At 50.8% G+C, this 13,098-nt stretch overlaps 1 protein-coding gene across 1 annotated transcript; it reads left to right on the top strand.

Annotated features, from left to right (window-relative positions):
- Positions 1-5,220: 5,220 nt before the first annotated feature.
- CD19 (CD19 molecule) lies at positions 5,221-11,278 on the top strand (the record flags this gene model as incomplete). The annotated part of the gene is made up of 14 exons (XM_081299807.1): positions 5,221-5,323; positions 5,558-5,818; positions 6,135-6,338; positions 6,467-6,745; positions 8,382-8,489; positions 8,757-8,805; positions 9,106-9,194; positions 9,581-9,676; positions 9,801-9,896; positions 9,973-10,041; positions 10,145-10,201; positions 10,286-10,342; positions 10,999-11,085; positions 11,187-11,278. Exons 1-14 carry the CDS (start codon positions 5,236-5,238, stop codon positions 11,276-11,278), a joined length of 1,632 nt encoding a protein of 543 aa, XP_081155933.1. The 5' UTR covers positions 5,221-5,235.
- Between the last annotated feature and the right edge of the window lie 1,820 nt (positions 11,279-13,098).

Raw genomic sequence — 13,098 nt, 5'->3', positions numbered from 1 at the left:
CCACATCCAAACAAGGATGTTGTGTCTGCTGAAAACTAGAAAATAAATAAAATAAATATTAAAAAATTTCTCTCCCCCTCCCTCCCTCCCCCCCCCCTCTCTCCCTCTTTAAAAAAAAAAAAAAAAAAAAAAAAAAAGCTTTGTGAGATTAGGAGCCCTGTCTTTCTTGTCTTGTGTTTCCCAAAATCTGTTGGGAGGAAAAGGAATGAATAAGTGCTTCCCTTAAAGGCCTGTCTGGCCTCCCTCCACGTTGCAGCCAGGGGGAGTTGTGGGAAATATAAATCTGGCCAGGCTTATTAATCCCCAATAGCGGCGAGGATGTGGAGAAAAGGGTACACTTGTACATTGCTGGTGGGACTGCAAATTGGTGCAGCCAATTTGGAAAGCAGTTTGGAGATTCCTGGGAAAGCTGGGAATGGAACCACCATTTGACCCTGCTATTGCCCTTCTCAGACTATTCCCTGAAGACCTTAAAAGAGCATGCTACAGGGATACTGCCACATCGATGTTCATAGCAGCACAATTCACAATAGCTAGACTGTGGAACCAACCCAGATGCCCTTCAATAGATGAATGGATAAAAAAAAAATGTGGCATTTATACACCATGGAATATTACGCAGCACTAAAAAATGACAAAATCATGGAATTTGCAGGGAAATGGATGGCACTAGAGCAGATTATGCTTAGTGAAGCTAGCCAATCCCTAAAAAACAAATACCAAATGTCTTCTTTGATATAATGAGAGCAACTATGAACAGAGTAGGGAGGAAGAGCAGGAAGAAAAGATTAACTTTAAACAGAGACATGAGATGGGAGGGAAAGAGAGAGAAAAGGGAAATTGCATGGAAATGAAGGGAGACCCTTATTGCTATACAAAATTACATATAAGAGGTTGTGAGGGGAATGGGAAAATAAACAAGGAGAGAAATGAATTACAGTAGATGGGGTAGAGAGAGAAGATGGGAGGGGAGGGGAGGGGGGATAGTAGGGGATAGGAAAGGTAGCAGACTACAACAATTACTAATAGGGCATTATGTAAAATTGTGGATGTGTAACCGACGTGATTCTGCAATCTGCATTTGGGGTAAAATTGGGAATTCATAACCCACTTCAATCTAATGTATGAAATATGATATGTCAAGAGCTTTGTAATGTTGTGAACAACCAATAAAAAAAAAGAACTAAAAAAATAAATAAATAAATTGAAAGTAAACTGTAAAGAAAAACAAACAAATTTTAAAAAGTAGCTATTTCTTTATATTTTCTCCTGGGCTTGGGAATGATAAACTTCATTGTATTGTAATTATGGAACTCATTATCTTGTCTTGGTTAATGATAATTAAAGAATGCATTCTTATTTGAAAAAAAAAAAATCCCCAATAGCTTCTTGCCCTCAGAATTAAGTCTAGACTTAATTCTTAACATACATGCAGGGTTTCTTTCTTTCTTTCTTTTGTAATTGTAGATGGGCAGAATCCATTTATTTTATTTGTTTATTCTTATATGGTGCTGAGGATGGAACCCAGTGCCTCCTGTATGCAAACCAAGAACTCTACACTGAGCCCCTGCACCAGCCCCACATGCAGGGTTTCTAAAAGGTAAAATGATGACTAGAAATGAGCCTCCCATCAATTTGGGGAGCTCTCAGGCCTGGCTTTTATCCTGTAGGCCCTGAGAGCCATTGAAGGCTGCTGAGAAAGAGAAGCACATGACTAATTAAGAAGCTTTGGGAATCAGAATCATTAGACTATTCAAATGACCACTGATCTTTAAGAAGCACAAATTTGTCTTTGTCCCAGCCAGATCATATCTTTAGAGGACTGGGGAAGAAAAAGAAAAAGGGGTTCACTGTAATCATGTATGACCATTGGCACCCCAGTTCCATCACTGTGGGCAGAATCTTGCCAACATTGCAGGTCCACTGGCAAGGCAGTCCAGGGCTTCCTCCAGATACTTGTAGAACTAAATCTCTAAGTCATTTGGACTTAGGCAGTAGCACCGTTTTATTTGTTTGTTTGTTTTTTGGTATTGAGGATTGACCCAGGGGCACTTAGTCACTGACCCACATCCCCAGCCCTTTTTAATATTTTATTTAGAGACTGGGTCTTGCTAAATTGCCTTGAGGCCTTGCTAAGTTGCTGAGTTTGGCTTTGAACTCGTGATCCTGCTGCCTCAGCCTCCCTAGCAGCTGGGATTACAGGTGTGCACCACTGCGCCTGGCATTTTTGTTGTTGTTATGTCCCATTTTACTGTGTGTGTAGAATGCCCAGCTGAGAACATAATTGCAAATATTTGGTTGTGCAAAAAGAGGTGCTAGTAGGTGGGTGTGACATAAGCAACTGATGCGAGGCACTAAACAACTCAGTGAGGTCCTGTCTCGAAATACAAATGGCTGGGGATGTGGCTCAGTGGTTAACTGCCCCATGGTTCTATCCCCAGTACCCCCCCAAAAAAAAATTTTTTTTTTAAATTGCTTTTTGCAGTGCTGGAGCTTGAACTCGCACCCTCAGCACACCCTCAGCACCCTCCCCCTTGTTTTCTTCCAAAGAAAGCTTTTTTTCTTTTTCTCTTTTCCTTTTTTTTTTTTTTTTTTCCTACCAGGGACTGAATCCAAGTGCGCTTTACCACTGAGCCACATCCCCAGCCCTTTTTATTTTGAGACAGGGTCTCACTAAGTTCCTTAGAGCCTTGCTAAGTTGCTGAGGCTGGCTTCAAACCTGTGGTCCTCCTGCCTCAGCCTCCAGAGCTGCTGGAATTACAGGTGTGTGCCACCATGCCTGGTCCAAAAGAAGCTTTCTTGATAAATGGTGCGTAATTGGGGAACAAAATACTCAGGGCATAGGACTCCAGGAGAGAGCCTGGTGAATTGGTTCTGGAAGGGTCCAAAGAGAGGAGGAGATTGATTCTAGAAATAGTTAACTATAGAATGAACCAGCCTTGGGGACGGAGAACATGCACAGGAAGAGAAGAAACTTTTCTTGCATTCTGGTAACTTCTTTCCTTCCTTTATTTAACACCTACTAGGTGCCAGTGTACATCTAGGGATAGTAAAGATCCCTGTTGCCAAAGAGTGAACATTTGGCACAGAAGGCAGGTGAGAACACTAACACACATACGTCATTTGAGACAAGTCAAGTGCTGGAAAGAAAAAAAAAAACCAAGAATGTGAGATCAAAAAATTTCCCACGGGCTCAAGGAAGGCCCTTCTGAGGGAGCCATATGTGAGCAGAATCTGAGATGAAAGGAGCCGATCAAGCGGGAAAAGAGCAAGTGCAAAGTGGGGGGAGGCGCTTTACAGTGAGAGAAGAGGAGGAGTATGATGGAGGAGTAGATGGAAAATACAGCATCATTTGGACCTTGGGAAGCCATGCTCTGGAGTTTTATTTTAGGGAGATGAAAAGCCACTGCAGTGTTTTAAGAAGGGGACGACCATGCTCTGGCAAGAGCTGGACGGGGCAGCTGTGGAGCTAATGCTGGGGATTTGAGCTGTTTTGTTGAGTGAGAAGCAAATGGGGATCCAGCTACTCACCCTCTCCATTCCCCAATGCCCCACTGTCCCCTCCCAGCCCCCTCAACTTGGCCAAAGGGAAGTGGGGGCCCTGCCACCTGTAGAGTCCCCTGGGGTTTGCCCAGGGCAAACAGGAAGCTACAGCCCAGTGAGACTGGCCTGGGAATTGACAACTGAGAAAGCAGGTCTCTTGGGTCCCTGAGCCCTTTTTCTGAGTGCCTTCAGCAGTCACACACACACACACACACACACACACACACACACACTCGGAGAGAGGGACAGAGGGAAAGGGAAAGAGAGATTTAGGAGTTGGGACTCCCGGGTTCTAGTGCTCCTTGTATCACCAGCCCGCCCGATGCTTGATGTGTGACCTCACACAAAGCCCTGCCCTTCTCAGGGTCTTCATTTCCCCATTTCTAAATGGGTCCTTTCTATAACAGAAGCAGGGGTTTCCTGGAGGAAGAACTGGATGAAAAAGCGACCTGAATCATTAGTCACTTCTAAGGACCACTGCAAAGGAGCTGCAGCGGCTCCTGCCTTCTCACATAACTGCCCAGCGCCACCCAGCTTTACGTACGGTGACTGATTTATCCCCAGAATGATCTGCGGGATAGATTCTCTTGTCATGCCCAGTTTGTGGATAAGGAAATTGTCCATGGTTTTGAACCCAGGCAGCTTTTAGCTATTAATTGACACTGTCTTTAACTGAGGGCCTACTGGGTGCAGGGCTAAAAATGCTGTACATATATTGTCCTGTTTAGTCTTCACAAACTATATATATATATTTTATTTATTTTTTTTTCTTGTGGTGCCTTGCACATGCTAGGCAAGCACTATACCACTCAACCACATCCCCAGCCCACAAACCATTTTTTTTATAGTTTGAATATTCTCCCTAGCTAATAAGACAACTGAGGCTTTGAATGATGAAGGAATTTAGCTGAGTGGTGAAGGTAGAAACTTCAAATTCTGATGCCAGGAGCAGTGGCACAGGTCTATAATCCCAGCAGCTCAGGAAGCTGAGGCAGGAGGATCACAAGTTCAAGGCCAGCCTCAGCAATTTAGCAAGGTCCTGAGCAACTTGGTGAGACCCTGTCTCAAAAGAAAATATAAAAAGGGCTGGGGAGGTGGTGCTGGGGAGGTGGCTCATTGGTTAAGTGTCCCTGGGTTCGATCCCTGGTTCCAAAAAAAGAAAAATACACAGATTTTGATCTGTCAGACCCCAAAGTGCGCTGGAGGTGGAAGAAACCCCAAGAAATGTTGGTGGGATGAATGGAGGATGTACACGTGAAGGGAAATGGATTCAGGGCCGGGATTGGGAGGAGGAAAGAGGGAGGGGGGAAAGTCTCAGGGAGCTCCTTAGTCTGAATCTCTTCACTCAACAAATTCTGTCAGGTGACTTGATTTAGGGCATAAAGCAAAGGGGACAGTCTCTGCTCCCAAGGGCTTAGGAGCTTGTGGGGGAATTAGAACAAGGAGAGGCACAAATAAGGGCATTTCTCAAGGTGGTGAGTGCGACAATGAAAACAGAGCTGCAGCAGGAAGAGGGCAAGCTTCACAGGTTGGAGGGTGAGTGGAGAAGGGCCGAGGGGGACCGCCCCCTTCCTCTCTGGGGGGATCGCCTGCCACCCCCACAGACACCCATGCTTCACTGCCCACCAGGCCCGGGCCTGCCCCAGCATCCCCTGCGCGGGGAAGCTGGGTGCCCGGAGGAGCCAGGCCACCATGCCACCTCCTCTGCTCCTGTCCTTCCTCCTCTTTCTTACCCCTGTGGGAGTCAGGCCCCAGAAGCCACTGCTGGTGGAGGTGGAAGGTATGTCCGAAGGGCAGAGAGGGAAGGAGTGGGGTCTGGATGGCTGGGTTCCTTGACTGGGTACTTACCCTCTCTGGGCCTCCATTTTCTTAGTTGTCAACTTGTGGGAGGGTGAGAAGGACTCTGAGGCTCATCCACTCCCAGTCCGTGGGGTCCTCTGGTTTTTCGGAGGGAAGGGGACTAGGGGCTCCTCTCTCTCTCTCTCTCTCTCTCTCTCTCTCTCTCTCTCCACAGAGGGAAAAGACATCCTGCTGCCGTGCCTCCAGGATTCTGCTCCCTCCCAGCAGCTGGCCTGGTCTCGGGGGAACCAGTCGGCACCCTTCTTAGAGCTGAGCCTGGGCTTACCAGACCTGGGCATCCATGTGGGGCACCTGGGCATCCTGCTGCTCGTCTTCAATGTCTCTCACCAGATGGGGGGCTTCTACTTGTGCCAGTCGGGGCCCCCTTCCAAGGACACCTGGCGGCCTGGCTGGACAGTGAGCGTGGAGGGCAGTGGTGAGGGCCAGGCCGGGCTGGGCAGTGGGGCTGGGCAGTGGGGCTGGGCAGTGGGGCTGGCCAAGGAGAGGGAGGCCTCCAGGGACAGTGGGCCCTCGGCCAAAGTGGAGTTGGAGGAGGTCTTCCTGCAGCTTTGCGACTGACACAGCTGCCCCTGGTCTCTCACGCTTCTCATTGGTTGCTATTTCTCTGCCACCTGCCCCACCCCGCCCGCCCTTCTTCATCTCTGTCTCTATCTCTCTGAGTCTTTATTTCTGGGTCTGTATCTCTCTTCCTCTCCTAATGTCTCTGTGTCTGCTTCTGGGTCTCTTCCCAGGGGAGTTGTTCCGTTGGAATGCTTCAGACTTAGAGGCCCTAAACTGTAGCCGGGGGAACATGTCCTCCGGGGGCACTGGGCTCTCTTCTGATCTCCCCATCGCCTCCCAACTCTATGTGTGGGCTAAGGACCACCCTAAGATCTGGAATACAGAGCCGGTGTGTGCCCCACCAAGGGGGAGTCTGAAACAGAGCTTCAACCAAGGTAAAGGGTCTCTGCTGGGGAGATGCCAGGAGGTGGGGTTCCCTGATGGGGGGTGGTGACTGGAAACTGGAAGGTTTGGGGGGATCAGACCCCAAGCATGGGGCTTTCCTTGTCTCTCTCTGCTCCAGATCTCACTGTGGCCCCTAATTCCACACTCTGGCTATCCTGTGGGGTGCCCCCTACCCCTGTGGCCAGTGGCCCCCTCTCCTGGATCTTCAGGCGTCCTCTTAAATCTCACATCTCATTGCTGAACGTAAGCCTCAGCAAGGAGGCCCCATCCAGAGACATGTGGGTCCGGGAGTCTCTTCTGTCGCTGCCCCAGGCCACAGCTCAAGATGCTGGTACCTATTATTGTCTTCGTGGCAACCTGACCATCGAGATACGCGTGAAGGTCACTGCCCAGCCAGGTAGAGTTACCGCCCATTGTAGGTCATCGCGTGGGGGTTGCTGGAAGAGTTGGAAGCCAGACAATCTTAGACCCCCGACCTGAGAGTTGCGAAAAGCCTGGTCCCAAAACCCAATTTCCTTTTGGGGGTGGGAGTGTCAGGGACTGAACTCAGGGGCACTCAACCACTAAGCCCATCCCCAGCCCTATTTTGTAATTTATTTAGAGATGGGGTCTCACTGAGTTGCTTAGCGCCTCGCCATTGCTGAGGCTGGCTTTGAACTCGCGATCCTCCTGCCTCAGCCTCCCCTGCCGCTGGGATTACAGGCGTGCCCCATGGTGCCCAGCGACGGACAGCCTGCACCAGAAACCCAGTTTCTCCACACAGCTCTTCCCTCCCTGTCTCTAAGGCTGATTTTCTGGGTCTTCCACTGACGCTGTCTGTTCCTCGCCATCTGCTTTGGGAGGAGCCTTATTCCCCCGCCCCTCACTGCTGTAGCCCTGGGCCTTCTCCTCCTCCATGACTTCCCACTCGCATCCCTGACAACACATTCTTCTCCTGGAACCTTTATTCCCATGGCTCCTGGTGTCACCAAGCCTTAGTAACTCTCTTCTGGGTTTCATACCCAGCTACCCCTGCAATTGCCATTTGATGGCCCATGGAAACCTTAGACACGACATATATAAAATAAAAATCAGCATCTTTCCCACGTGTGGACTTCTGGGTGGCCCTGCGTAAATGAGAAATGCCAACACCTGTCGCCTGCCCCAGCTGGGAGAGTGAGTATCCTCTCCCCTTCACCCCACCCACTCGGTCATGTTATTCTGCTGGTTCTGTCTCCTTGATTCCTGCCCACCATGCTCCCCAACCAAACACTCAAACACCATCTCAGCTTCCACCCCACACTTGACCACAGCGACACGCTAGATCCCAACTCCCAAACCTTGTGGACCTACCTTTTCCCTTCACTTTGACCTTGATTGTTTTAACGGCAGCAAGAAGCTGATTGCTAAACTCCGCTTAGTCCCCACATCCCCTTGGATCACACCCATGCTTTTTACTTGGTTTGCTCAATAAATACTGCCTCACGCGGGGTACCAGGTTGTGTGGCATGGTCCCTGTCCTCCTAGGATATGGCTCCTTAGAGGGAGGGAGAATAGTCTTCCTCATAGCTTGGGACTTAAGAGACTATGTCATGCTTCAATCCCCAGGTGTATGGTCCTTTTGGATTTTTGTTTTATGGGTTTTTTTGTTTTGTTGGTACCAGACTTTGAACCCAGGGATGCTTAACCTCTGAGCCACATCCTCAGCCCTTTGTAATTTTTTTTTAATGTTTATTTTTTAGTTATAGGTGGACACCATGTCTTTATTTTACTTTATGTGATGCTGAGGATTGAACCCAGTGCCTCACGCATGCTAGGCAAACGCTCTACCACTGAGCTACAGCCCCAGCCCCTGCCCTTTGTAATTTTAAAATTTTGAGACATGGCCTCACTAAGTTGGGGCTGGCCTTGAATTTGCAATCCTCCTGTCTCAGCCTCCCAAGTCACTGGGATTACAGACTTGTGCTGCCACAGCCAGCTCCTTTGTGTTCTTGAGGCTGGGAAGGAAGACGCCAGCCTGGGGTCCTTGACTCACAGCACCCTTTCCTTAGCAGTTTGGCACTGGCTGCTGACTACTGGTGCCTGGAAAGTCCCCCTTGTAACTTTGGTTTATCTGATCTTCTGCCTGGGTTCCCTGGTGGCCTTTCTTCATCTTCGAAGAGGTGAGTTATGTCCCCCAGCCAGTTTGCTTGAACCCTACCTCAGGATAACACACACTGGCTAGTATGACACCTGTTTTTTTCTCTCTTCCCACCCCTCCCCCATCCTACAACCCTGTCCCCCCACTTCTCTAACTCCTTTCAAACTTCCCATTCTCCTTGGAATTCGAACTCATCTCCTCTGTTGACCCAGGGGACCTCCTCAGTACCCCCTAAATCCCCACTCTGCCAAGCACTCCTCCTCTGATCCCTCTTCTTAACTCCCACCAGCCCTGATCCAGAGGAGGTTAAGGAAGCGGATGATTGACCCCACCAGGAGGTAATCTGGCAAGGGCACCCTCAGCCCCCTTTTATCTTATGTGATGCATTTACTGTTTCCTCCGCCAGGGGGTCTTTGCCCCATCTCCACCGGGAGTATTACTGCCCAGGCTCCAAGTGCAGCTCCAAAGCTGTGTCAAGTCCTCTGGAGTGATCCCGACTCCTCTGTAGCTTGTCCCACAGAGGAGCTAGCTAATCACGAGTGACCACGTTCAACCTCTGAGGCCCCAAACTGAATCTGAAGTGTGTCCTGGGGTCCTTGCCAGGTCTAGCCTCAGTGCACGTCCCCTGCTTCCACCAGGTTCTTCAAAGTGACGCCTCCTCAGGGAAACGGGACCCAGAATCAGTATGGAAACGTGCTATCCCTTCCCACGCCCACCTCTGGCCCGGGTAAGAGACACCAGCAGCCCTTCAGGCCAGGCCCAGCCCTTCCAGCCTGTAGCTCCGCCCCAGCGTGAGAGCTCCACCCATTGCCTCATCCCTCCAATCCCCTGAGCGCCAGGCCTTCCCGAGAGGCAGGTGGGCGGAGGCTGCAGAGTCCCACCCAGGTGTGGCTCCGCCCCCAGAGTCAAGCCCCGCCTCCAGGACACAAAGCCCCACCCCCACGACCCCTCCTGATGTCCAGTTCCACCACCAAACCGTGCCCCAGAACTTGAGGTCACCACCCCAGATATAGATCTGGCCTCCATGGTTCAAGGCCAGGTACCTAAACCCAGAGGCCATCCCTGGAACCTAGAGCACCATCTCCCCCTGCCCCCTCACATTGTCGTCTCCAGGACGTACCAAGCGCTGGGCGGCAGGCGTGGGAAGCGCCTCCCTGTCCTACGGAAACCCGCGCCGCGATGCCCAGGAGGCTGGCACCCCAGAAGCAGGTGAATGAGGGGGTCCTTCCTCACGCAGAGGTGTTGAAGCTGTCTGTGGCACATTCTGGCCTGGGCTGGAGGACGACAACAGTGATTCAGTTCCCCACCCCTGTCCCCAAACCTGCAGGACTAGAAGAAGAAGGGGAGGGCTATGAGGAGCCGGACAGCGAGGAGGGGTCCGAGTTCTATGAGAACGACTCCAACCTTGGGCGGGACCAGCTTTCCCAGGGTAAGGCTGCCCACTCTCCGTCTCCCCACTTCTGTGGGCTGTGGACCCCTGCTGGATGTCCCTCCTTCTCCACCAGATGGCAGTGGCTATGAGAACCCTGAGGATGGGTCCCTGGGTCCTGAGGACGCAGACTCCTTCTCCAACGGTAATTTAGGGTCCTTGTGGGGCTTCAGGTATGGGGGAGGGGCCAGCACAGTGTGGAGCTCCTCAGGGTAGGAGTGGTCTCTGGAGCTTTCCTTGTGCCTCAGCTGAGTCTTACGAGAACGAGGATGAAGAGCTGGCCCCACCGGTCACCAAGACAATGGGTGAGTATGAAGAAGGTCGCACTCCTGGGAAGGGGAAAGGTCTGGAAGCTGGGAGGAATAGTGATGTCCCTTTTCATTTTTCAGACTTCCTGAGCCCCCATGGGTCTGCCAGGGACCCCAGCCGGGAAGCAACCTCCCTTGGTGAGAGACGCTTGGGACTAGCCTGCCTTGCCCAGTCTGGGTGACCTGCCCTCAGCCCTGGTACCAGGCCCAACCTTGACCTGATTCTGACCCCAAATTCAAGCTTAGCTCTGACCTTAGATTTGACTCCTAACTGTAACCTCAACAATGATCCCATCCCCAATTTGGACCCTCAGTATTTACACTGTCACTAATCTTAAACATCAACATCAAGCCCAATGCACTGCCAACCTTGACCCTAGCTCAATTTCCTCTTCATTCTCACTTTTCCCAAATCTGCTCACTGCCCCACCCCCAAACCCCAGGATTGAACCTGGAGTCTTGTACCAGAGCTACGTCCCCAGCTCTACTTTATTTGGAGACAGGGTCTCACTAAGTTGCTGAGGCTGGTCTCAAACTTGGGATTCTCCTCCTTAGCCTTCGAGAGGCAGGGTGAGCATGTGCTTCTGTGCCTGGCTCCAGTTTTTCTGACCATGACCATAATCTAACCCATACCTAACCCTGAGCCTACAACCAAGCAGGACCCCAAACCTGGTGGTGACCTAATCAATCATTCCAACATGGGTGGGGCCTCCACCTTCCCAGTGGTAGGCCAACTTCCTTCCAAGTCCTGGGCATGGATCTGGCCTCCAATTCTCCATCCCCCGCCCAATCAGGGTCCCAGTCCTATGAAGATATGAGAGGGATCCTGTATACGGCCCCCCAGCTCCGCCCCCTTCGGACTGGTCCCAACCATGAGGAAGGTACGGGCTTCTGCACTGTCCCTGGGTGTCCTCTGGTGGACTTCCCTTCCTAGCCTACTTCCACCCCCACCTGCGTTTTGCTTTTTTCTGGTCCTTCGCAGACGCAGACTCTTATGAGAACATGGATAATCCCGACGAGCCAGAACCAGCATGGGGAGGAGGAGGGCGCATGGGAGCCTGGAGTACCAGGTGACCCCCAGGTGACCAGGTGAGCTGGGAAAGGCCGCTAGGAAATGAGGAGGAGGAGGAGGAGGAGGAGGGAGATACGCAGGGATGGCAGAGGACATTGACTCTGAGAAGGAGAGGGAAAGCGGTTCCCAGAGCCTGGCGGGCAGGGGAGGGCCCCTGGACCCATTTTCACCCCCATTTCTTCTACACAGCTTGCGTGTCCTGAGGCCCCAACACCTGCCTACTCCTGACTTGGAAATCTGGGGACTCCCAGCAGACAGTGTCAAACCCTGGAGTGAAGTTGCTTGGGATATTGGTGTGTGTGTGTGTGTGTGTGTGTGTGTGTGTGCGTGCGTGCGTGTACGTGCATGTAGGCTTATGTGTGTGTTTTTGTGACGGTACAACTGAATCTTCCAACCCCTTTTGCTTTCCCCAAATAAACTCAATGAACTCTTCCAGTCCTCTGAAGTGTAGTGCTTTTTTGTGGGAGGGAAGGAAAGGTGAAGATAGACACACTCCTGTCCCCTCTTGAGTTCCCCAGAGGCAGGAGGGCTGAATTCCATGTACTGCGTGGCTTGGCATGTACCTTCTGTGGGGTGGCTCCATTCATTGCCCTCATCTACCTGTTCCTCACCTTCAGCTTCATTCCCACAACCCAGTTATCCAACTATTGTTCACTCGGCAGTTGTATGCACAAGGAAGAAACCCTGCAGGGACTGGCAGACTACCTAGACGCATCTTCCATCATCATACAGTCTTTATTTATTGAGCATCTACTATATGTATCCAGGCTGGTCAACTCCTGGGCTCAAGTGATCGTCCTGTCTTAGCCTCCTGAGTAGCTGGACTACAGGCACTCACCACTATGCCTTTTTTTTTTGGTGTTGAGGATTGAACCTGTGGCCTGATGGATGCTAAGCATGTGTTCTATCACCAATCTACCCCCTCAGCTCCATGAAATAAATATTTGGTCTTCATCCATGTTTCCTGGTATACAAATAACTCCTGAAATCCTCGGAGTCTCCAGAACTCTATCTAGCGAGTTGACTTGATGGATGGTTGTCAACTCCCAGGGAACTTCAGGATGGGGGTCATAAGAAAGAACAAAGCAGGATTAGAACTCTGGTTAGGACTTTCAGCCCACCCCTCAACCTCCAGGGAGGAGAGAGGAGCTAAAGTTCAGTTGATCACCAGTGGCCAGTGGTGTAATCAATCATGTGCACGTACAGAGCTTCCTTGAGTCCCCAAAGGCCAGGGCTTGGAGAGCTTTAGGGTAGCTGAACAGGGGGAGGTTCCTGGAGGAAGGTACCTTGAAGAGGCCGTGGAAGCCTCGTGCCCTGTCCCACAGGCCTTGCCCTGTGCCTCTCTTCATCTGTCTTCTGTAACAAACTAGTAAATCCGTTTCCCTGTGTTCTGTGAGCCACTCTGGCAAGCTGATGGAATCCAAGGAGAGGGTTGTGGGAACCCTGGTTTGTAGCCAGTGGTCAGAAGCACAGGTACAGCAAGCTGGGGGCTGCCATCGACATCAGAAGGAGGAGGGGAGCAGTCTTGGGGGGCTGTGTCCTAACCTGTGGGATCTGATGCTCTCTCCAGGTAGTGCAGAACAGAGCTGGATTAGGGGACACCCAATTGGTATCTGCTGCAGAATTAATTGCTCGCTTGCCAATGGGGAGAAGTCCTTTCAGAAGTCCTTTTAGTCTCCTGAGTTCAATCCCCAGGATCAATAAGATTATATTAACACATTTCATCTTCACAAACTTAAGAGATAAGTATACTTCATTATGGCCATTTCATAGATGAGGAGACTGAGGCAGAGAAGTTAGATAACAAGCCCAAGGCTTGCCA

Source organism: Spermophilus citellus, assembly GCF_964194105.1.
Source record: "Spermophilus citellus genome assembly, chromosome: 6".
Taxonomy (NCBI): domain Eukaryota; kingdom Metazoa; phylum Chordata; class Mammalia; order Rodentia; family Sciuridae; genus Spermophilus; species Spermophilus citellus.
This window is presented reverse-complemented; position numbering and strand designations above follow the sequence as displayed.